The 21,218-nt window shown below is 47.7% G+C and overlaps 1 protein-coding gene across 1 annotated transcript in view; it reads right to left on the bottom strand.

The window, feature by feature from the left end:
- Positions 1 to 21,218, bottom strand: part of DNAH2 (dynein, axonemal, heavy chain 2) — a 124,488-nt gene that overhangs the window by 67,955 nt on the left and 35,315 nt on the right. Inside the window, 18 exon segments of the mRNA XM_011958636.1 lie at positions 154 to 255; positions 501 to 718; positions 3,990 to 4,128; positions 4,528 to 4,708; positions 4,822 to 4,904; positions 5,042 to 5,198; positions 7,201 to 7,304; positions 7,409 to 7,570; positions 8,944 to 9,107; positions 9,894 to 10,068; positions 11,042 to 11,198; positions 11,284 to 11,484; positions 13,774 to 13,966; positions 14,777 to 14,924; positions 15,113 to 15,301; positions 15,597 to 15,836; positions 16,070 to 16,226; positions 17,495 to 17,641. Coding sequence (XP_011814026.1) covers positions 154 to 255; positions 501 to 718; positions 3,990 to 4,128; positions 4,528 to 4,708; positions 4,822 to 4,904; positions 5,042 to 5,198; positions 7,201 to 7,304; positions 7,409 to 7,570; positions 8,944 to 9,107; positions 9,894 to 10,068; positions 11,042 to 11,198; positions 11,284 to 11,484; positions 13,774 to 13,966; positions 14,777 to 14,924; positions 15,113 to 15,301; positions 15,597 to 15,836; positions 16,070 to 16,226; positions 17,495 to 17,641 — 2,917 coding nt within the window.

Here is a 21,218-nt window from a genome sequence, read left to right as displayed (position 1 = left end):
CAGGCTGGTCTGGAACTCCCGACCTCAGGGGATCCGCCCGCCTCGGCCTCCCAGAGTGCTGGGATTACAGGTGTGAGCCACTGTGCCCGGCCCAGGTGAACTGTCTGTAGGAAGAAGAATCAGCTAGGTCCTCAGACCCTCACCACAACTCACCTCCACAGGCCCTTCTAAAAGTACTGAGTGGAGGAAATCAATGTACTCGCCGTCGCCCGAGAACATTCCCACAGCTTCCCATTTGCTGCTGGACCCTCCAACCTGCAGAAAACAGAAGCTACTCAGAGCCCGGCTGGCCCACACTTGGTATCCGCCTAGAAGTACTGGGGCCTTTTGAGGGTAATTACTGCTCCTCTCCCCTCCTCTCAATATTACCAATTGGAAGAAATTCTATCCCCTGAGAATGGAGAATCATTAATTAACATGGCCCTCCTGTTGAGAGGGCAGGGTCCCTTCCAAAGCCTTTCATACCCACCCACCATCTCATTGTGGCCACTTCTACCGACCTTCTGGATTCTCAGCAACTTGATGTTGTCAAAGCATTTTTTGAGGTGCGGCTGCACAGCCTCTGGGTTTCGGGACTGGCCCAAAATCTCCAGTAGGTCATCACTGGACAAGAAGTAGAAGCGGGGGAAAATATGTCGCTTGGTCTCTAAATACATATCCAGAGACTTCTGAATATCTTCCAGGATTGTGTTCATTTCTGTCAATGTGTCCAGGAGGCCTGGGAAGAAGCGCGATGAATGCCATTTGATGGCCTTCTTTCCACTGCCCTGGGGGGATCTGGATGCCCCAACTCTGTGTTCTTTGCCAGCTCTTGAGCAGTGGGGCACAGACTGCCATGAAGGTTTCTGGACGCAGAGAAGCATCCCCAGACCCTCTATCATGCTCATCCCATTCTCTCCATTAATTCATGACTCACTATTCATTATGCACTATTGTACATGTTACTGTTTATGCATTAATGATACATCATATATGACTTCATTAATACAGTAACTTCCCCTTATCCACAGTTTCACTTTCCATGGTTGCAACTACCTGCAGACAACTGTGGTCCGAAAATATTCAATGGAAAATTCCAGAAATAAACAATTCCTAGGTTCTAATTGCACACTGTCCTAAGTAGTGTGATGCAGTCTCTCACCATCCTGCTCTGTCCCCCAGGATGTGAATGATCCCTCTGTCCAGCGTCTCCACGCTGAAGAGGTTCCCTGCCCGTAAGTTATTTAGTAGCCCTCTCGGTTATCAAATCGACTGTTGTGACATCACAGCAGTGCTTGTGTTCAAGTGACTCTTATTTCACTTAATAATGTAAGCAGAAGTGCAAGAGTACTGATGCTGCCAATTCAGATACGCCAAAGAGAAGCCGTAAAGTGCTTCCATAAAGAGCTTCCTTCCTTTAAGTGAAAAGGTGAAAGTTCTCAACTGAGGTTGCTGAGATCTACAGTAAGAATGAATCTTCTGGCTGGGTGCAGTGGCTGACGCCTGTCATCCCAATACTTTGGGAGGCCGAGGTGGGTGGATCACTCGAGGTCAGGAGTTCAAGACCAGCCTGGCCACCATGGTGAAATCCCATCTCTACTAAAAATACAAAAATTAGCCAGGCGTGGTGGCAGGTGCCTGTAAGCCATGCTACTCGGGAGGCTGAGGCAGGAAAATCGCTTAAACCCAGAAGGTGGAAGTTGCAGTGAGCTGAGATCGCGCCACCGTACTCCAACCTAGGCGACAGAGCAAGACACCGTCTCAAAAAAAAAAAAAGAATCCGAATCTTCTATCTGCGAAACTGTGACAAAGGAAAAAGAAATTCATGATAGTTTTGCTATCACACCCCAAACTGCAAAAGTTACAGCCTCGGTGCATAACAAGTGCTTAGTTAAGATGGAAAGGGCATTGAATTTATGGGAGGCAGACACAAACAGAAACATGTTCTGATTGATGGCAATTGGGTTCAGGACTATCTGAGGTGTCAGGCATCTACTGGGGGGTCTTGGAACATAGCCCCAGTGGGTAGCGGGCGACACTGTATAACACACCCACTGAAGAACTTGGGGGTCCATCTTCCTTCATTTCCCATAGGCAAAAAAAGAAAAGAAGGGCTGGGGGAAGAACTTAGGGATCCACTGGCCCACCCAAGAGCTTCTGAAAAGTAGAGATTTCCCTCCATGTACACAATCTGGCAAGCTAAATCACTTTAGATACATGTCATGTGCACACAGTGAAAGAAATCGACTAGGACTGGGGTTGCCAGTGTCCCTCATGTCATAGCAAAAAGAGTGCCAGAACAGGCAGCAGAAGACTCCCAATCAAACAGTGGTTCTTTCACTTACTGGCATGTCAATTCACCTCATTGAGTTTTGACCTCTTTGTGTATAAAATGGCAATAAAATCCATCTCAAAAATCAACGTGAGGCCAGCCGCGGTGGTTCACGCCTGTAATCCCAGCAGTCTGGGAGGCCGAGGCGGGTGGATCACTTGAGGTCAGAGAGCGAGACCAGCCTGACCAAAATGGTGAAACCCCGTCTCTACTAAAAAAATACAAACGTAGCTGGGTGTGGTGGCACATGCCTATAATCCCAGCTACTTGGGAGGCTGAGGCAGGAGAATTGCTTGAACTGGGAGGCGGAGGTTGTGGTGAGCTGAGATCGCGCCATTGCACTTCAGCCTGGGCAACAAGAGCGAAATTCCGTCTCAAAAAACAAACAAAAAAACCAATGTGAGTACTAATTGAAATGTATTCACATCGGTAGCTTCTCAATAATGTTACTTTCCTCCCAGCCTACAGCCCCATACCTCAGGTCTTGATTGATTTTCCCCTTGTCTTCCCAGTTTCTAGCTTTCTGAAAAAAAGGAGGGACACTAGTGAGTGTGAACTCAGAGGTAACCCTCACGCCTTCAAGCACAGGGTCTACAGGCTGTTGGGTCCTCTGAGTGCAAACCTGAGTGACCCCCAGAGATCACAGGCAGACTCAGTAGCCATGGACAAGATGGATTTATTCTGTGCGTTCAACAAAGGGATCATTGTTTTTTTGGCTTTGCTTATAAATTGTTCCAAAATATAACTCAGTCAATTATTTCAAATAGTATCAGTCATTGTCATTAAACTTTGCATATCATAACTTTTCATGTTTACTTTTTATCAGAATAATTAAAATTATTTGTATTGATGTGTATACTGAAGGCTCTTGGAAAAATGAAGCACTGCTAAGACTAGCCCTAGGTAAAATGAAGAGGTCCTCTGTACCCCCGCCAGAATTCTTCGCCACAGGATACCCATTCTAGATGCCCGCTGTCAAACCTGACTCCCTGATTCTCTACCCCAGTCTCCCCCAGTCAACCAGCCCTCACTGTGTGTTCATCTTACCATGTGTTCATCCCTTTCTTCCCCATATCCTACCCCATCCCATGGCTGAAGGCTAGTTAATCTGCTAAACTAAAGTCAATGTAGGCTGGGCTCAGTGGCTCACACCTGTAATCCCAGCACTTTGGGAGGCTGAGGGAGGTGGATCACCTGAGGTCAGGAGTTCGAGACCAGCCTGGCCAACTTGGTGAAAGCCCAGCTCTACTAAAAATAAAAAAAATTAGCCAGAGGTGGTGGCACATGCTTGTATTCCCCAGCTACTTGGGAGGCCGAAGCAGGAGAATCGTTTGAACAAGGGAGGTGGAGATTGCAGTGAGCCCAGATCACACCACTGCACTCCAGCCTGGGTGACACACAAACCTCCGTCTCAAAAAAAATTTTTTTCAATAAATAAATAAACTCATCTGACTGATTCCATATCCCATGCTCTTAACCACTACCTTATTATACTCCACGCAAATACTTGTTGAGTTTAATTTATGGAATTGTGATCTAATGCTTAGAAGAGGTGATGGAGATGGGACACGTTAGGAAAGCTGGGGGCATCAGTCTTTTTAATCAATGAAACATGCAACCATGACCAAGCAGAGTGCCTGCTGAAGCTGTGTCAGGGCAGGAGCCCTGGAGCTCTGACCTGGGTAATGGGTGCTCCGGAGAGCATTGTTGTCCTTGTTCATCCTGTCCATGATAGCTTTCCAGTTGCTGTTGACGTGGTCAAATAAGGCCGATTCATTGGGCAGCTGCTTGCGGATGTCTTCTCCTAGGAAGATATTCTGAGGGGGCCAAAAATTGGGGTGAGAGGCCACTTTGTACGCACTCTCCACCCTCTGCTCCCCGTTCCCAGATCGTGGGTGACAGTTGAGTAGAAGATACAGAGTGCCAGAAGTCAAAGGCCAAGATGCCCAAGTTCTACAAGGAAAGTTGGAGGTGGGGGGCCAGGTACTTGGGTCTAAGAAGAAAAATGGAAGAAAAATCTAGGAAGAAGAACAAAAACTTGTTAGGGAGGGAATCTAAGGTGAGAGATAATAACTAAGAATCAGACAGCTGGGTCCTAGATGAAGAGTGACTTTAAAGGTAGGAGAATGAGGCTGATAACAGGGCAAAATCTAGGTCTTAAGCAAATGAAGGAGGAAAAGCAGGAAGCAGGAAAAGCTTGGGTGCTGAGTCCTGACCTCTAAGTACATCCACTGACGCTGCACTGTGAGAATCATCTCAATAACCTCCAAAATGAGGGAGAGGCAGCGTTCCCAGTGATCCACATCCTTCTCAAAGGCCTTAACAAAGCGAGATGCCTTCATGGTAGACAGAGCTACCTGGTTATCTTCCAGCGCCTGGAATATTTCTTCTGTACCTCTGGGACACAAGGGGTCAAAATCATAGTCCATCCCCACCTGCCCAACCTTGGCCCCACGCTGCAGCTCGGATCACACAGCCCCCCTTTCTCCTAGAGCCCCAGCTCCCCCGACCTGAGCCGATGATGGCCTTTATCCTTGTAGGGTACTATATCGAGCTGAGTCACATCCCAGGTCTTGGCAATGTTTTGTAAAGCCTGTGGAGACACAGCAGTCAGGTATCTCTTCCCTAAGGGGAACAGGAGCTGAGAGGCATCATCAGATGATGAACAGCTGGAAGCCTGTGCTCCAGGAGGTGCAGGAGGTGTGGAAGCATGGGAGAGGAGGGTCATACCACTTCTATAGCCAGCTCTTTAGTTGCTGAAGCAGAGATCTCCCCAATTTTCTCCACGTGCTGATCCATCCCAAGCGCCACAATCTGCTCCAAGGTGAAGCTTTCAGATTCCTGATCAAACTCCCGCTGGATCTCATCCCTGACCTGGTCCCAGTGCCTGCAGCCAGGAACAGGAGGGTGTGAGGTCAGGAGCGTTACCATCACTCCCAGCGCTGTCTCCCACTGGGACACTGTGATTCTGCGTAGTTATTAATTCATGATTCAACTCATTTTGCTAATTCATTTTTCAACTCATTTGGCTCGAAGATGCAATCTTAGGCACCATGGGGAATACGAAGATTGAGGTGAGACCCTCCAGGAGTGGATTATCTGGAGAGGGAGTTGAGGCAGGTGCGCCCACAAAACACACAACGAATCACCGCAGGTTTACTCTAGATCTACACTGAGTAAAGGCCTTACATGAAACATCTCATATCATTCTCATGGCTACTCTATAAATTAGAAATTATTATTATTCCATTTACAAATGAGAAAACTGAGGCTTAGAGAGGTTAAGTAATGTAAGCAAATAAAGTGGTTAGGTTATACACAACCATATAACACTTAATGGTTTCAGCATTGCCAAAAACATTATACTGGAAGAAAGACAAAGAAGCAAAATTATTTTCTCTTAAATGGATAGATCATTATTAAAACACCATTTATAAAAATTACTTTATTTTTATAAATCTATCCCCAATGGCTTGAGATACATTCTCTACTATATGATAAATTCCGACGGATTAAAGGAGTTAAACCTGAGAAACACAAAGCATTAGAAGAAAGAATGAAGAGGATGTATTTGTAACTTTGGGTAGGAAAGGTCTTCCTAAACAAGGCACAAAGGCAAAAACCATACAGAAAGAAAGTTATACTTTTGGCTACCTCAAAATAAAATATTTTGTATAACAAAAAACATAAGGCGGGCTGGGCCGGGTGGCTCATGCCTGTAATCCAAGCACTTTGGGAGGCCAAGGCGGGCGGACCACTTGAGGCCAGGAGTTCAAGATCATCTTGGCCAACGTGGCAAAACTCCATCTCTACTAAAAATACAAAAATTAGCCGAGCATGGTGGCGGGTGCTTGTAATCCCAGTTACTCGGGAGGCTGAGGCACAAGAATTGCTTGAAACTGTGAGGCGAAGGTTATAGTGAGCCAAGATCACAGCACTGCACCCCAGCCTGGGCAACAGAGTGAGACTCTGTCTACCCCCCAGAAAAAGAAAAAAAAAGACATAAGGCTTAGTCATGATAGACAACTCCCTCGCAGACAGCGGGAGGCCCCAGGGCAGGGGGCAGAGAACAAGAGTCAGCAAGGCTGGATGACCTGAGACAGTGCAAGAAGCAGAGGACAGTGGCAGGCTTGGTGTCTGTGCCACATGTTCACTGAGCACTATTCACAATAGCCACGATGTGGAATCACCCTGCGTGTCCATCAGGTGATGAATGGAGGATGAAAATGTGGTGCATATATACAGTGAAATATCTCAGTCACAGGAAAGAAGAAAATCCTGTCATTTGCAACAACATGGAAGAACCTGGAGGACATTTTGCTAAGCGAAATGAGCCAGGCAAAGAAAGACAAACACCGCATGATCGCACTCATATGTCATACGTGAAGTCTGAACAGGTTGAACTCACAGAAGCACAGTTGAATGCTGGTTATCAGGGACTGGGGGTGGTAGGTGGAGAGTTGGGGAGGTGTTGGTCAAAGGACACAGAATTTCAGTTAGACAAGAGGGATGATCTCCTGTACACTGTGGCAACAATGGTTAATAACAATCTATTCCACACTTGAAAACCACTGAGAGTAGCTTTTCAGTATTCTCACTACAAAAAGTAGGTATGTGAGGTAATGCATATGATAATTAGCTCAATTTAGCCATTCCAAAATGTGTACATATTTCAAAACATTATGCTGTACACCATAAGTGTATGCAATTTTCATGCGTCCATCAAAATTAAATGTTTGTTAAAAAGAGGAAAGAGAAAAAGACATACATTTGTGGACAAAGGGGAAGAGAGGGCTGTGAACACCATGGAGAGGAGAATGGGACGGATCAGGTGGTGGCGCAGGCCAGCGGGGCAGAGTGGACACCCGGGAGCAGAGGGGCAGCCTCACCTCTCTCTAAGGGCAGGGTTCCGCAGGTCTGAGATGAGAGGCATGGTCCTCTTGAACTGCTCTATTTTTGAGCGAGTGGTTTCAACAATTTCCCAGTTTCGGTCCTGAGCAAAAGTTGGGGGCATCAGAAGACCCGATGACCTCCCTGGAAATAGACCCCGATCCTCCACTAGCTTCTCTTCCGCCTCCCCGCCCTGTTTCTCCCCACCTTATACTCTTTGGCTAATCTTGCGAGGCGACGAAACAGCCCGTGGGCCATGGTCTCCATGGTTTCAGTCTGCAGGGTCAGGAACCGGCCAGTCTTCCACTCATTCCAGTTCTCCTCCCAGTCTCGTGTGATCTCCCAGACTTGCTGGAGGGCGTCAAGCTCCTACGGAGCAGAAAGGTGCATTGCATGAAGTGGCACCTGCCCTCCTCCTCCCTGACGGACGCCCAGGCCCTTCGCTGCTCTCGCTCTGTGACACTTTCCCTCTAGATAATACAGCGGCCTCCTCCGTCCACATAAATTTCTCCACTCTGTCGCCTTAAGAGCTTACCAAGGAACAAGCACAGGAAAAGACCCTCAATGTCATGAGTCATTAGGGAAATGCAAATCAAAAGCTCAGTGAGATACCACTTCACACCCGCTAGGATGGCTAGAACCAAAAAAAAAAAAAAAAGGTAAATAAGTGTTGGCATGGAGATATGGAGAAATAGGAAGCCTTGTACACTGCTAGTGGGAATGTGAAACGGTGCAGCTGCTGTGGAAAATGGCTTGGCAGCTCCTCAAAAAGTTAAACATAGAGTTTCCATATGATCTAGCAATTCCACCCCTAGGCTTACACCCACAAGAATAGGGAACAGGTGTTCAGACAAATACAAGTACACGCGTGTTCATGGCAGCACTACTCCCTTTAGCTAAAAGGTGGAAATAACCCAAATGTCCATCAACTGGTGAATGGTAAACAAAATGTGGTAAACTCATACAATATTCAAATATGAATATTCAGCCATTTTAAAAAGTACTGATCCATGCTACACCACGGATGAACCTTGAAGACATTATGCTAAGCGAAAGAAGCCAGATTAAAAAGGCCACGTGTGATATGGTTCCATTTGTATGAAGTGTCCAGAATAGGCGAATCACACACCTGGAAAATAGACTCATAACTGACTGGGGCGGGGGACGGGGGATGGATGTGACTGCTAAGGGGCAGAGTTTCCTTTAGGGTAATACAAATGTTTGGGAATTAGATAGATGTGGTGTGAATCACTAAAGGTCACTAATTGTTCACTTCAAAATGGTTAATTTTGGCGGGGCGCCGTGGCTCACACTTGTAATCCCAGCACTTTGGGAGGTTGAGGCAGGTGGATCACCTGAGGTCAGGAGTTCAAGACCAGCCTGGACAATATGGTAAAACCCCATCACTATACTAAAAATACAAAAAGTAGCCAGGCATAGTGGTGGAGGCTTGTAATCCCAGCTACTCGGGAGTCTGAGGCATGAGAATCGTTTGAACCCGGGCGACAGAGGTTACAGTGAGCCGAGATTGCGCAACCACACTCCAGCCTGGGCAAGAGAGCAAGACTCTGTTTCAAAAAAAAAAAAGAATTAATTTTGTTATGTGAATTTTACCTCAACTGAAACAAAAGCTCCTCGTGAGCTCCTCTCCCGTCCCACTGCCTTTGTGGGTGCTAAGGACCCATTATCCTGTCCCTGCCCCTTATCGACAGTGACCACAGGGTCCTCGCTCAGCACACCACCTTCTCCAGGTTCTGAAGGTCCTTAGAGGGTGGCTGCTCGATCTTGAAGATGCCCAGGTTGGCTCGGAGACTGTTTTCCTCTTCCCGCATGGCCATCAGCATGGCCCGCACTTGTGCGATCTGGTCCAGGGCAGACATGTGTCCCACGTTGCTAGTGAAAGGGCCTGTGGAGGATTCAGGATGAAGCTCAGCTTCCCACTCCTGTCTGGCAAGGACAGCCACGGCTCTCCTATCTCTTTGTGGGCAAATCTCACCTCTCTCCTCACGTGAGAGAGGGAAGGGAAGAAGAGCAAGAGGGAACACATTGAAAGAATGACGGCTAATCTTAGCAAAAACTCCTAAATGCGCTTGAGAGTCAGGAACAGATGGAATATGGAAGTCGGGATAAGAAAAGTAGAAATGGGGGCCGGGGGCGGTGGCTCACGCCTGTAATTCCAGCACTTTGGGAGGCTGAGGCAGGCAGATCACAAGGTCAAGAGATCGAGACTATTCTGGCCAACACGGTGAAACCCCGTCTCTACTAAAAATACAAAAATTAGCCGGGCGTGGTGGCGTACGCGCCTGTAGTCCCAGCTACTCGGGAGGCCGAGGCAGGAGAATCGCTTAAACCCAGGAGGTAGAGGTTGCAGTGAGCTGAGATCGAGTCACTGCACTCCAGCCTGGCAACAGAGAGATTTCATCTCAAAAAAAAAAAAAAAAAAAAAAAAAAAAAAAAAAAAAAAAAAAAAAACAGAAAGAAAAAAGAAAAGTAGAAATGCTATGAGCTGCACCTGTGCCCAAAACGAGAGCCACTGAGTGTCCTCCTCCTTTGCTCCTGAGCGGAGGCTCTTCCCTGCCCCAGCACCCACCCTCCTCCTCCCCTCCCAGTTTTCCCTTCCCAGGACCTGGGCTTGGAAGGCAGGGTCTCTAAACAAAGGCTAAAAAAGCGGGAGAGGTGTAGCAAGGAGGACCTTTGAATTCGAAATCTTCCAGAAGCGTATGTGCTTTCTTCTTGAAGTCATCTGCCGAGTGGATCAGGCCTGTTTTGAATTTCTCCTTGTATTTCTTCAGCATTTGCTCACTGTCCAGCAGAGTTTGTTGGAAGACAGCCCATTCCCCGTTGAGACTGTCCAGCATCTCCAAGACCTGGGGGTGTCAGAGAGTGCAGATGACCAGGAGCAGAAGGTCTGCCCTCGCATAAAGGCTTGTAAGGACTCTTTTCTGATCCTCCAGACCAGAGTCTGGGGATGAGTTTTGCACATGTGACAAGTCCTAAAAAAGTCAAAGTGTGAGTTGCTGGGCCTAAAAGAAACCCTGGCCGGGTGTGGTGGCTCACGCCTGTGATCCCAGCACTTTGGGAGGCCAAGGTGGGAGGATCACTTGAGATGCCTGTAGTCCCAGCTACTCGGGAGGCTGAGGTGGGAGGATCACTTGAGCCCAGGAAGTTGAGGCTGCAGTGAGCCATGATTGCACCTCTGCACTCCAAGCTGGGCAATGGTTGGAGGCCCTGTCTCAAAAAAAAAAAAAAAAAAAGGTCTCAAAGCTGTCTGTCTGAGAATGAGGCCAAAACCAAAAAAAAAAAAAAAGTAAATGCAGTAAGTAAAACCAGCTGGGTGCGGTGGTTCACACCTGTAATCCCAGCACTTTGGGAGGCCAGGGTCAGCAGATGGCTTGAGTTCAGGAGTTTAAGACCATCCTGGGCAACAAAATGAGACCCCATCTCTACAAAAAATACTAAAATCAGTCAGGTGTGGTGGCATGTGCCTGTGGTCCCAGCTACTTGGGAGGCTGAAGTAGGAGAATCACTTGAGCCTGGGAGGCAGAGGTTGTAGTAGGCCAAGATCGTGCCACTGCTCTCCAGCCTGGCTGACAGAGCCAGACTGTTAAAAAAAAAAAAAGAAGAAGAAGAAGAAGAAGAAGAAAAAGAGGAAGAGGAGGAAGAAAAGAAAAAAGAAATCCAGAAGCTAAGTAAAGGTATCGTTTGAGCTAGCTTTGGCTTTCAAATCTGGAGTCTCCTTCTCCTGTCACTTCTCTACTCTCCCTGAGGACAGCCAAGGGCCTCCCCTGCAATCTGCTGCCAATACGGGTCCCAGGTAGACCAAACACCGCAGGAACTCACACTGTCCTCGACTGGCACCTCGTACTTCTCAAGAATAGCAAATTGCTCGTGTATGGGAGGGATCTGAGTCTCCAGGTTGGCCAAGTCATGCTGCAGGGCATCCATGAGCTGCAAGCTGACCCCTAGTTCCTCCAGCGTCTGGGGAGGGCGGCTGATTCTGAAGGTGGGCAAAGGGAGCTCTAATGAGTGGAAGGCCCAGGGCCTGCCCCTGCCCCCTTCCTGCGGGGCGCCCCAGCCCGCACTTCTCTGCATTCTCCTTCAGGTAGGTGTGCAGCTCCAGGAGACGCCCAGCAGCCATCTCCCTCAGCAGAGTCGTGAACTTGTTCTGCCACTCATTGCAGTGCTGCACCAGGGAGAACTTGAGGTGTGAACAGTCCAGCAGCACAAACTGGATGTTGGTGACGGTCTCCTCTTTCTGCACGTTATTAGCAACTTCTGTGTAGCTGTAAGAGCCCCAGATCCCAGCTAGAATGTCGTTTTCTTCACAGACATGCCCCCTGTCCCAGCACTGGCTCCAGGTCTCATTTCCTTCCACCCATATCTGGGCAGCAGTTCTAGAGAGTTCTTCTACTCCCAGGCATCCCTCATTCCAATCTGCCCCAGCCATGCAGCTGTGACCGTCATTTTCCCAGTCACTGGCTATAAGATAGCTGTCAAACTTCTTAGTCTGGCATTCAAAGCTCTAGAGTGAGGCAGGGCGCAGTGGCTCACGCCTGTAATCCCAGCACTTTGGGAGGCTGAGGCAGGTGAATCACAAGATCAGGAGTTCAAGACCAGCCTAGCCAACATGCTGAAACCTTGTCTCTACTAAAAATACAAAAATTAGCTGGGTGTAGTGGCGGGCACCTGTAATCCCAGTTACTGGGGAGGCTGAGGCAGGAGAATCACTTGAACCCAGGAGGCAGAGGCTGTGGTGAGCCAAGATGGCGCCACTGTACTCCAGCCTGGGTGACAGGGTGAGACTCCATCTCAAAAAAAAAAAAAAAAAAAAAATTTAGAGTGGCACAGATCTGGGTTGAGTTCATCCTGTGCTGCTTCCTAGTTCTATGACCTCAAGCAGGTTTTGTTTGTTTTTTTTAACTGTGAGCCTTGGTTTCCTCATCTGTAACACAGTGACAGTAACAGAGCCTGCCTCACAAGGTGGTTGGGAGAATCCACTTGGCTGCTGCGGAGCCCCTTTGCGTTCTTCCTTTCCTGTGCCTACACTGCAGATCTCACTCTGCAGGGTGAACGTGCTCATGGACTCACATCTTTATGCCTTTGCTCATGCCATTTCCTCCATGTGGAATGCCTTCCCCACTGCCCATCTCTGCCTGTTGAAATCCTACACAAAGTCCCTTCCTCCAGGAAGCCTTCCCTAAAATCCCCAGCTGGAAATCCTCTCTCCTTCCATTGAACTGCCCTGGCATGTTATATCCCTTCATCACAGTACTTACCACAGTGCAGCTGTGTAATAATACAGTACATGAGCCCACGGCTGCAGCCTACAAAGTGCTTTCATGTATCTTTAATCACTCACAAGGTTCCAAGATAGGTAGTGTAATCTCAGTTTCACAGAAAACTGAGGCCCAGAGAATAGAGAAAACCTGCCTAAAGTCACATAGCTAGTAAGTGGCACAGCTGCGATTCCAAGTCTTCTCGTGACACCGCGGCCACCGCTCTTTCAGCTATATTTTTATCTTCCTTACTACTCTAGAGCCCTCAGGAGGAAAGAACTTGCTCATTTCTTTTCTTTCTTTTTTTTTTTTTTCTTAACTCCTCATGGCCCATACAACGCATGTTTATGGAATGTTTACAGAATGAATGAATGACCAGAGGCCCATAAAAAGACATGAGTTAAGATCAGAAATTAAGATCTTCTTCTAGGCCAGGCACGGTGGCTCACGTCTGTAATCCCAGCACTGAGGGAGGCTGAGGCGGGTGGATGACTTGAGGTCAGGAGTTTGAGACCAGCCTGGCCAACATGGTGAAACCCTGTCTGTACTAAAAATACAAAAATTAGCCAGGCATGGTGGTGGATACCTGTAATCCCAGCTACTCGGGAGGCTGAGGCATGAGAATTGCTTGAACCTGGGAGGCGGAGGTTGCACTGCACTCCAGCCTGGGTGACAGAGTGAGACTCTGTCTCAAACAAAAGAAATTTAAAAAAAAAAAAAAAAAGATTTTTTTCCAGAGTGGGCAACATAGAATCTCTACAAAAAAAATTTAAAAAAAAAAAGGAAAAAGAAAATTATCCAAGCATGGTGGCATATGCCTGTGGTCCCAGCTACTCGGGTGGGTTAGGCAGGAGGATCGCTTGAGCCCAGGAGGTCCAGGCCGCAGTGAGCTATGATCACATCACTGCACTTCAGCCTGGGCAATGACGGAGAAAGACCCTGTCTCAAACAAAACAAAACAAACAAAAGAATCTTCCATTTAACTCCCATCTGCCTTCTTAGAATAAAAGGGCTCATTTCTTTCATCTTCCAGATCTCTGGAATTTCCTTTTTCCCACCAGACCCTGCCATCCTCCCCCAGACAACTTCTTTTCACCTAAATCGTGTCCAGCTCTTCCTTGATCTCTACCCCTTGAGAAGCAAAGGTCCAATGTCCTAGGTCTTGTTCTTTTCCTGTCACTGAGGACACATGTCGTCCTCAGCCCCACCACCTGCTTCCCAAGACTCTAGGCCTGGGCTCCTTCTCTAGTGCTGTGCCTCCTACAGACAGACTTTCAGTCCACCCTCACCACTCACCGGGCAATGTCGGCATCAAAAGAAGAGACAGGCGGGTTGAGGCGCTGGTAGCGACGAATGAAAGAGTCTTTGTTGATCTCCCAGATCTCCCGGTACATGTCCCAGGTCTTGAGGTAGTTCTGCAGCAGGCTTGCGTTGTTAGTCATGCCACTGCTGATTTGGGTCTGGATCTTCTTGATGTCCTCATCTTGCTCTTCAAAGGATCAAGAAAAATGCTTCTCACTGACTTCCACCCCAACCCAAGTTCTGCGTGGGCCCTGCCCACTGCTCCAGACCTTCCACTCCAAAACCAGTTTCCCAAAGAAATACAGCTCAAACATGCAAGTTAGAAGGTAAAGGAGTAGATAGAAAGTAAAAATGTGACTCTTAATGTCTCCTTCACAGGATCTGATGTCTTGCCTGTTGGTATCTAGGCCTCTTATAGCCCAGTCCCAGTCCCAGTCCCAAGCTTGTCTTTCCTCATCTCCCATCCCAAATCCCAAATCCCATGAGCATTGGTCACCTAATCTCAACCCCCATCCATGCCCCTGCTCCCTTCCCCAAACTGGCCCCCCTGCTTTTTTTTTTTTTTTTTTTCTTTTAGATGGAGTCTCACTCTGTCACCCAGGTTGGAGTACAGTGGCGTGATCTCAGCTCACTACAACCTCCACCTCCTGGGTGATTCTTTGCCTCAGCCTCCTGAGCAGTTGGGATTATAGGCACCTGCCACCATGCCTGGCTAGTTTTTGTATTTTTAGTTGAGATGGGGTTTTGCCATGTTGGCCAGGCTAGTCTTGAACTCCTGACCTCAAATGACCCACCTGCCTCGGCCTCCCAAAGTGCTGGGATTACAGGCACGAGCCACTGTGCCCAGCCGATCTCGTCCCTTGACCTGAGTTTTCCCCAGGTCATGGAGATGACTGGCCCAGTATGTCTGGAAAAAGCCCCGGTGTCTCCTCCTGGCCTGGCCCACTCGACAGCCTCTGAAACCCTGTGCCTTGTGCTCTCCCCGTTGCCCACTCACCTACAACTGTTTGGATGGGTTCACGATGTAACTTGCGCTTGGTGAGAATGTCAGGGAGGTGGCGGAAGACAGAGATGGTGGAAAAGAGGTGGTTGCCAATGTCGTTGACCACACCTGCCAAAGTCTGCAGAGTGGGTGAGAATTCCACCTGTGAGGAACCCTGTGAGGGGAGAGGGAGAGAGAGATAAGCCTTAGGACTGGGAAGGGCACACACTTCAGCAGCAGGTCTGAAGGCCACAGGATAAAGTCAAGGTCAAGGACCAAGTTTAGGAATTAAGGGCAACTGACAAATAAGATGTAATGGTTTTGAGATTTTGGGGGCAAAGTGGTTCCTACCTGTGCCACACCTCCTTGCATATCATTCTTCAAAATGACAAGGACTTGGAAGACTGGGTTTGGGCTGGTCTTTCCATCCCCATTGATAGCCTTGGATAGTTCTAGCAGTGACCACTTCACATTCAGGCGCAGGGCATCCTCCATCATGCGGTCCAGCCGAATCGTGTACAGCATCCACTGCTGCTGAATCTGGTGGGACGGAGGGAGGAAAAAGAGAACTTTTCAGTGAAGACAGTGCACATCCTGGGAAATGAGAACCAGTCAACAGGGAAGGAAACAAGTTGGTTTAATGGAAAGGCAGGACTCTGAGTCCTGGAGGAAGAGGTGTGAGGACTGAAGGTCGGCTGAGTCCAAGACTAGAACACGATGTTTGAGAAGCACACACTGGTAAAAAGAAAAAAGGGTCAGGAGCAAGAGAATGGCCTGATGAAATTGGGGGACTGTGGTTTTTCCAACCACAACATCCTGGCCACAGGAACCCTACCTCAGGACCATCATTCTTGAAGACCTCATAAGAGTTGGCCATGATGGTCACCACATCCTGGTGCAGGCTCATCAATTTCTGCTGTACAGCTGCCCGATGCTCTCTTTGGTCCTCTTCAAATTCCAGGTCCCTGTATACCCGTTTGCCACAAATGCGTACCAGCAGCGTCTCTGACATCTCTTGGGCTCGCCAGCCAATGGTCAGAGTGGATGCCTTGAACTCATTCACAATCATCTGCACCTAGAGTCAGGCCCCACCATGGGGGAGTTTCAGCTTCAGAAGAGACCATCTGTACCTCATTCTACCCTCCCACTTGTTCTCCAGCTAGACTGGATGACACACAAAAAAGTTCTTCCCAAAGCAAACTTAATTCTTTTTACACTACCCCCAGGTTTCCCAATCTCTATGCAACACTCGGGTATAAATGACCCATCAGCCTTGCAGACCTTTGGGGTCTAAGGACCATGGCCCACCTTGCTGGCATGTATACGGCACTCCGTGATGAAGAAGGCACTGGCCCCCTTCAAGGCCCAGTGCAGTTTCTTGAGTCCCGGGTGGATCTTCTTATCCAGGAACCGAATACGCTCTTTGAAAAGGGCCTGCTCATCTGGGGACAGCATGGCAATAATCCTGTGCGTAAGAGAGGCCTGGTAGCCAGAGGGAACAAGTCCTGAAGATCTTTCCTCCACATTAGGAAATGGTGGAGAAATCTGAATGTTTCTAGACCACTAGTCTAGATCCTAGATCCTAGATCCTAGACCAGTACCTTCCAAAAGAACTTTTTGCGATGATGGAGTGTTCTCTTAGGTTGGTGCAAAAGTGATTGCCATCTACGTAATGGCAACAACTGCAATCACTTTGCACCAACCTTATACAACGTGTGCTGTCCAATATGGCACCCACTCATTGCATACGGCTATGGAGCATTTGAAATGTGGCCTGCACCAATGACTAATCGAATTTTTAAGTTTATTTACTTAATTTACACAGAAATAGCCACATGCAGCTAGAGGCCACCATGTTGGACACTGCAGTTCCAGACCCTCAAACAAGATTGCTGGTTGCACCTCCTTGGACTTTAACTGGGCTGAGAAAGTTTGCTGCTATGGTCTGAATATTTGTGTCCCCACCAAATTTGTATGTTAAAATCCCCACTCCCACAGTGATGGTGTTAGGACCTCTGGGAGGTGATTAGGTCATGAGGGTAGAGCCCTCATGAATGGAATTAGTGCCCTCATGAAAGAGGCCTAAGAGAACTCCCTTGTCTCCTCCTACTATGTGAGGACACAGCACGAAGACAGCCACCTATGAACCAGGACGCAGGCCCTCACCAGACACCAGATCTGCTGGCGCCTTGCTCCTGGACTCACCAGCCCCCAAAACTGTGAGAAATAAATATTTGTTGTTTATAAGCTACCTAGTCTATGGCATTTTATTATAGAAGCCCAAACAGACTAAGACAGTACCTAACCCAGAACAAAACCTCACTCCAGAGAGAATACCAAGGAAGTCCAGAAACTGAGGCAGGGATGGGGGCAGTAGGCCTTAGTTCAATGGGTCTGACATTATTCTGTACACATAATCCTAAGGCCAGCCCGTTTCATTCCTAGAGAAGTGACCCAGAGCTACGATATATGTGGTCCAAGTGCCCTATCGGGTAGGAGGGGACCTGGTTGGCTTTACTCTCCACCCTGCAGCTAGAAGATAAAACTACAAGGGGTAGGAATAATGGTAGGGCCATAAGAGTGGGAGGCCTTTTTTTTTTTTTTTTTTTTTTGAGAGGAAAAAATTGCAGAGGACAGAAATTGCAGAAAATGGACAACATCACAGGGCAGATAAGAGAAAAAGAAGGAATCAAATAGCATCTCGAAGGGCTGCAGTGAGGACTGGAGCTCTACCTATTGTAGTCTCTAGCAACAAGTAGCAGATTTTCACGCAGAATGCGCAGGTCCTCGGCTCGCTCGGCTACGTTCACCACGTAATGGGGCGTCTCAAACAGCAGCCGCTCCCAGTAGTCAATTTCCACAAAGAGAATCAGAAGGGACCTTTGAGAGAGAGAAGCCAGGCAGTGAGGGAAATGCACAAGGAGATAAACTAGAGCAACAACCGAGCAAGCGGGAGAGGCTGGGACACACGGGGAAATGCCGAGATAAGAAATGAAGCAGAGGCCTGGTGTGGTGGCTCACGCCTGTAATCCCAGCAGTTTGTGGGGCCGAGGCAGGTGGATTACTCGAGCTCAGGAGTTTGAGACCAGCCTGGCCAACACGGTGGAATCCCGTCTCTACAAAAAATATAAAAATTGGCTGGGCGCGGTGGCTCACGCCTGTAATCTCAGCACTTTGGGAGGCTGAGGCGGGCGGATCACAAGGTCAGGAGATCGAGACCACGGTGAAACCCCATCTCTACTAAAAATACAAAAAATTAGCTGGGTGCGGTGGTGGGCGCCTGTAGTCCCAGCTACTCAGGAGGCTGAGGCAGGAGAATCGCTTGAACCCGGGAGGTGGAGGCTGCAGTGAGCCGAGATCGCGTCACTGCACTCCAGCCTGGGCGACCTGGGTGACAGAGACACTGTCTCAAAAAAAAAAACAAAAACAGAAACAAAAAGAGATACCAGGAAATTTTAAACTGCATTTGAAGCCATCATCTTAAGTGTTCTTTGCCACCTCATATCCAGTGGTCTCTTCTTTCCTATTCCAGCTGCCACTCCCGTGCCGCGCCCTGAAGCTTGCTGTTCACAACCGCTCCGTCTGAGACAACCCACTCAGACCTCCTGCTCCCGGGGCCAAGCTTCCTCCCCTGCATCCCAGCACTGGTCCTCAAGTTCTCCCAGCCTACTTATTTTTCAGGCCACTGACCCCTGGACTTTCTTCCTGTTAACCCCCACCCTACTTCACTTCCTCCTCCACAGACATTGCTATCCTTTATTTTAACCACTCTTGCCAATCCTCACTCACTTTGTCTCATTCTTTAGTCTAAACCTCCTGACAAAACGTCGGTGCTGGCTAAATCTGACTGTCCTCCCCTCGAGCCCCTGTGGGAAAGGCTGGAGAAGGTCACATGACCATACAGCTTGGCACCACTACGATTCACGATTGCCTGTCCCACGTGGGTTCTCCAGGCTTTTGTATTTTTAGTAGTGATGGGGTTTCTCCATGTTCGTCAGGCTGGTCTCAAACTCCTGACCTCAGGTGATCTGCCCGCCTTGGCCTCCCAAAGTGCTGGGATTACAGGCGTGAGCCACCACGCCTGGCATGCCTGTAGGTTTTAACATCGTGCTGGACTATACCCCACGCACTTTTTTCCCTGGCTTCTGGACCACGGTCCTCTTTTCTACCCTTCCTTTCAGTAGGAGTATCCTCCTCTCTCCAGCATCCCATGTAAATATCATTCAGCTAGGCGCTGGGGATACAGTAAAGAACCTGCTTTCCTTGCGGCTCCCTTCAATGTGGACTCCCCGAGGTTCTTCACATCCAGCACACTGCCCCTCGGTCATCTCCTCCACTCCCACGGCTTCGGCTGCCTTCCAAAAGCTGATGATCCCCAAACCTGCATGGCTAACCTGAGCTCCAGGCTTGGTTGTGCAGCTGTCTACTAGATAGCTCTGCCCTGCTTGCTCATCCACAAGCACCTCAAACTCAACGTGTCTAAAAACAAGCACATCATCTTCTCTGCAAACGTGGAGCTCCTTTCTCAGGGAAGGGCACCATCCCACCGCCTACACCAGAAGCATGCATCCTTCCTCAGCCTCACTTTCCAACATCCAACCTCCTCCTGTTTTCAATATGCTAAAGCAAAGTTCAGAAATTCAGACAGCTACCTCCAAGGCAAGTGGCTCAAGTGTGATGATAAATGGCAACTGACACTTGGCCTTCAAGTTGAGCTGAAGAGGGCATATGCTCCCCCTAAAAAAGCCACACTCCATGCTCCAGGCAATTGTTGCCATCTGAAAATGTGGGTCCAGTGTGGCTGCATTTTCTGATTTTTCAAGAGAGACCAGAAATTGGTTTTTCATGTAAAATCTCCTGAATTTTAAGTGCTAACAACAATTCACCTGAAAAATAATCATTCAGTGGGCAGTGGGGAGAGGCTTTAGGACTTCTGGCAATCCTTGACTTGGCATTTTGTATTATTTTATAATGATTCGTTAGTTAAACTGAACACACAATTTTTTCTTTTTTTGAGATGGAGTCTCGGTCTGTCGCCCAGACTGGGGTGCAGTGGTGTGATCTCGGCTCATTGCAAGCTCTGCCTCCCGGGTTCACACCATTCTCCTGCTTCAGCCTCCTGAGTAGCTGGGACTACAGGCGCCTGCCACCACGCCCAGCTAATTTTTTATATTTTTAGTAGAGATGGGGTTTCACCGTATTAGCCAGGACAGTCTCGATCTCCTGACCTCGTGATCCACCTGCCTCAGCCTCCCAAAGCGCTGGGATGACAGGCGTGAGCCACCGCGCCCGGCCTGAACATACAAGTGTTAAGTATATCTCTGTGTATGAGATGTTTCATAATAAAAATGTTTTTAAAGGGAAAAAGATTTTAAACATATTTGTAAAAGTTGCTGGGTACAAAATTATTTTATAAAAATCAAAGTTCTCAATATAAAAACTGTAACTAGTTGGATATTATCATCAAGAAAAAGAGGCAATAACAATTAAAACAACAAAAACAAAATACCAAAAATTAATCAGAAATTGGGTGTGTGTGTGTGTGTGTATGTGTAAAATGACTTAGGAGGAAAAGGCAGGACTTAAATAAATTGAAAGAAAAAACACTGTTGGCCGGCCACGGTGGTTCACACCTGTAGTTTCAGCTACTTGGGGGGCTGAGGCAGAAGATCAATGAGCCTGGGAGGTCCTAGCTGCAGTGAGCTGAGATCGTGTCACTGCACTCCAGCTTGCATGACAGAACAAGACTCAGTCTCAAAACACACACACACACACAACATAACTATTCTTGGAAAGACTCAAAATCATAAACATATTCTTCTAAAGTTAACCTATAAATTTAACCAAATTCTCTATTCCAGTAAAAATAGGAATGAGACTATTTTTGGAACTAAACAAATTGATTCTAAAATTCTTATGGGGAATAAATATTAAATATAGCCAGGAAAACTCTGAAGAAAGAAGAGTAATGAGGACAATAATTAAAACAGTTTGGTTCTTGCACATGAATAGACAGATACCAGAATAGTGAATCCCAAAATAGACACAAATATACTGGGGAATTCGTGACTATGAAGACAGCAGTTCACTAAATGAGATTGGGTCAACTCTAAACGAGATGGCTCTAGCCATCTGGAGAAAACAAACAATGAAATACAAAACTCAGTTTGAATCTGCACCTCTTTCTCTACACCAAAATCAATTTCAAATGGATCAAACATCTAAATGTAGAGAATAAAATCATAAAATACCAGAAGAAAATATGCAATATTTTTGAAAATAAAAAAAAAATCTTGGCCTGGTGTGGCCTGGTATGGTGGCTCATGCCTGTATTTTCAGCACTTTAGGAGACCTAGGTGGGTGGATCATTTCAGGTCAGGAGTTCAAGACCAGCCTGGCCAACAAGGTGAGACCCCCCCCAATCTCTAAGAAAAATACAAAAATTAGCTGAGCATGG

Source organism: Colobus angolensis, unplaced genomic scaffold, assembly GCF_000951035.1.
Source record: "Colobus angolensis palliatus isolate OR3802 unplaced genomic scaffold, Cang.pa_1.0 Scaffold47, whole genome shotgun sequence".
NCBI classification, from domain to species: Eukaryota; Metazoa; Chordata; class Mammalia; order Primates; family Cercopithecidae; genus Colobus; species Colobus angolensis.
The sequence above is the reverse complement of the archived record's forward strand: the minus strand, read 5'-3'. Positions and strand labels throughout refer to the sequence as shown.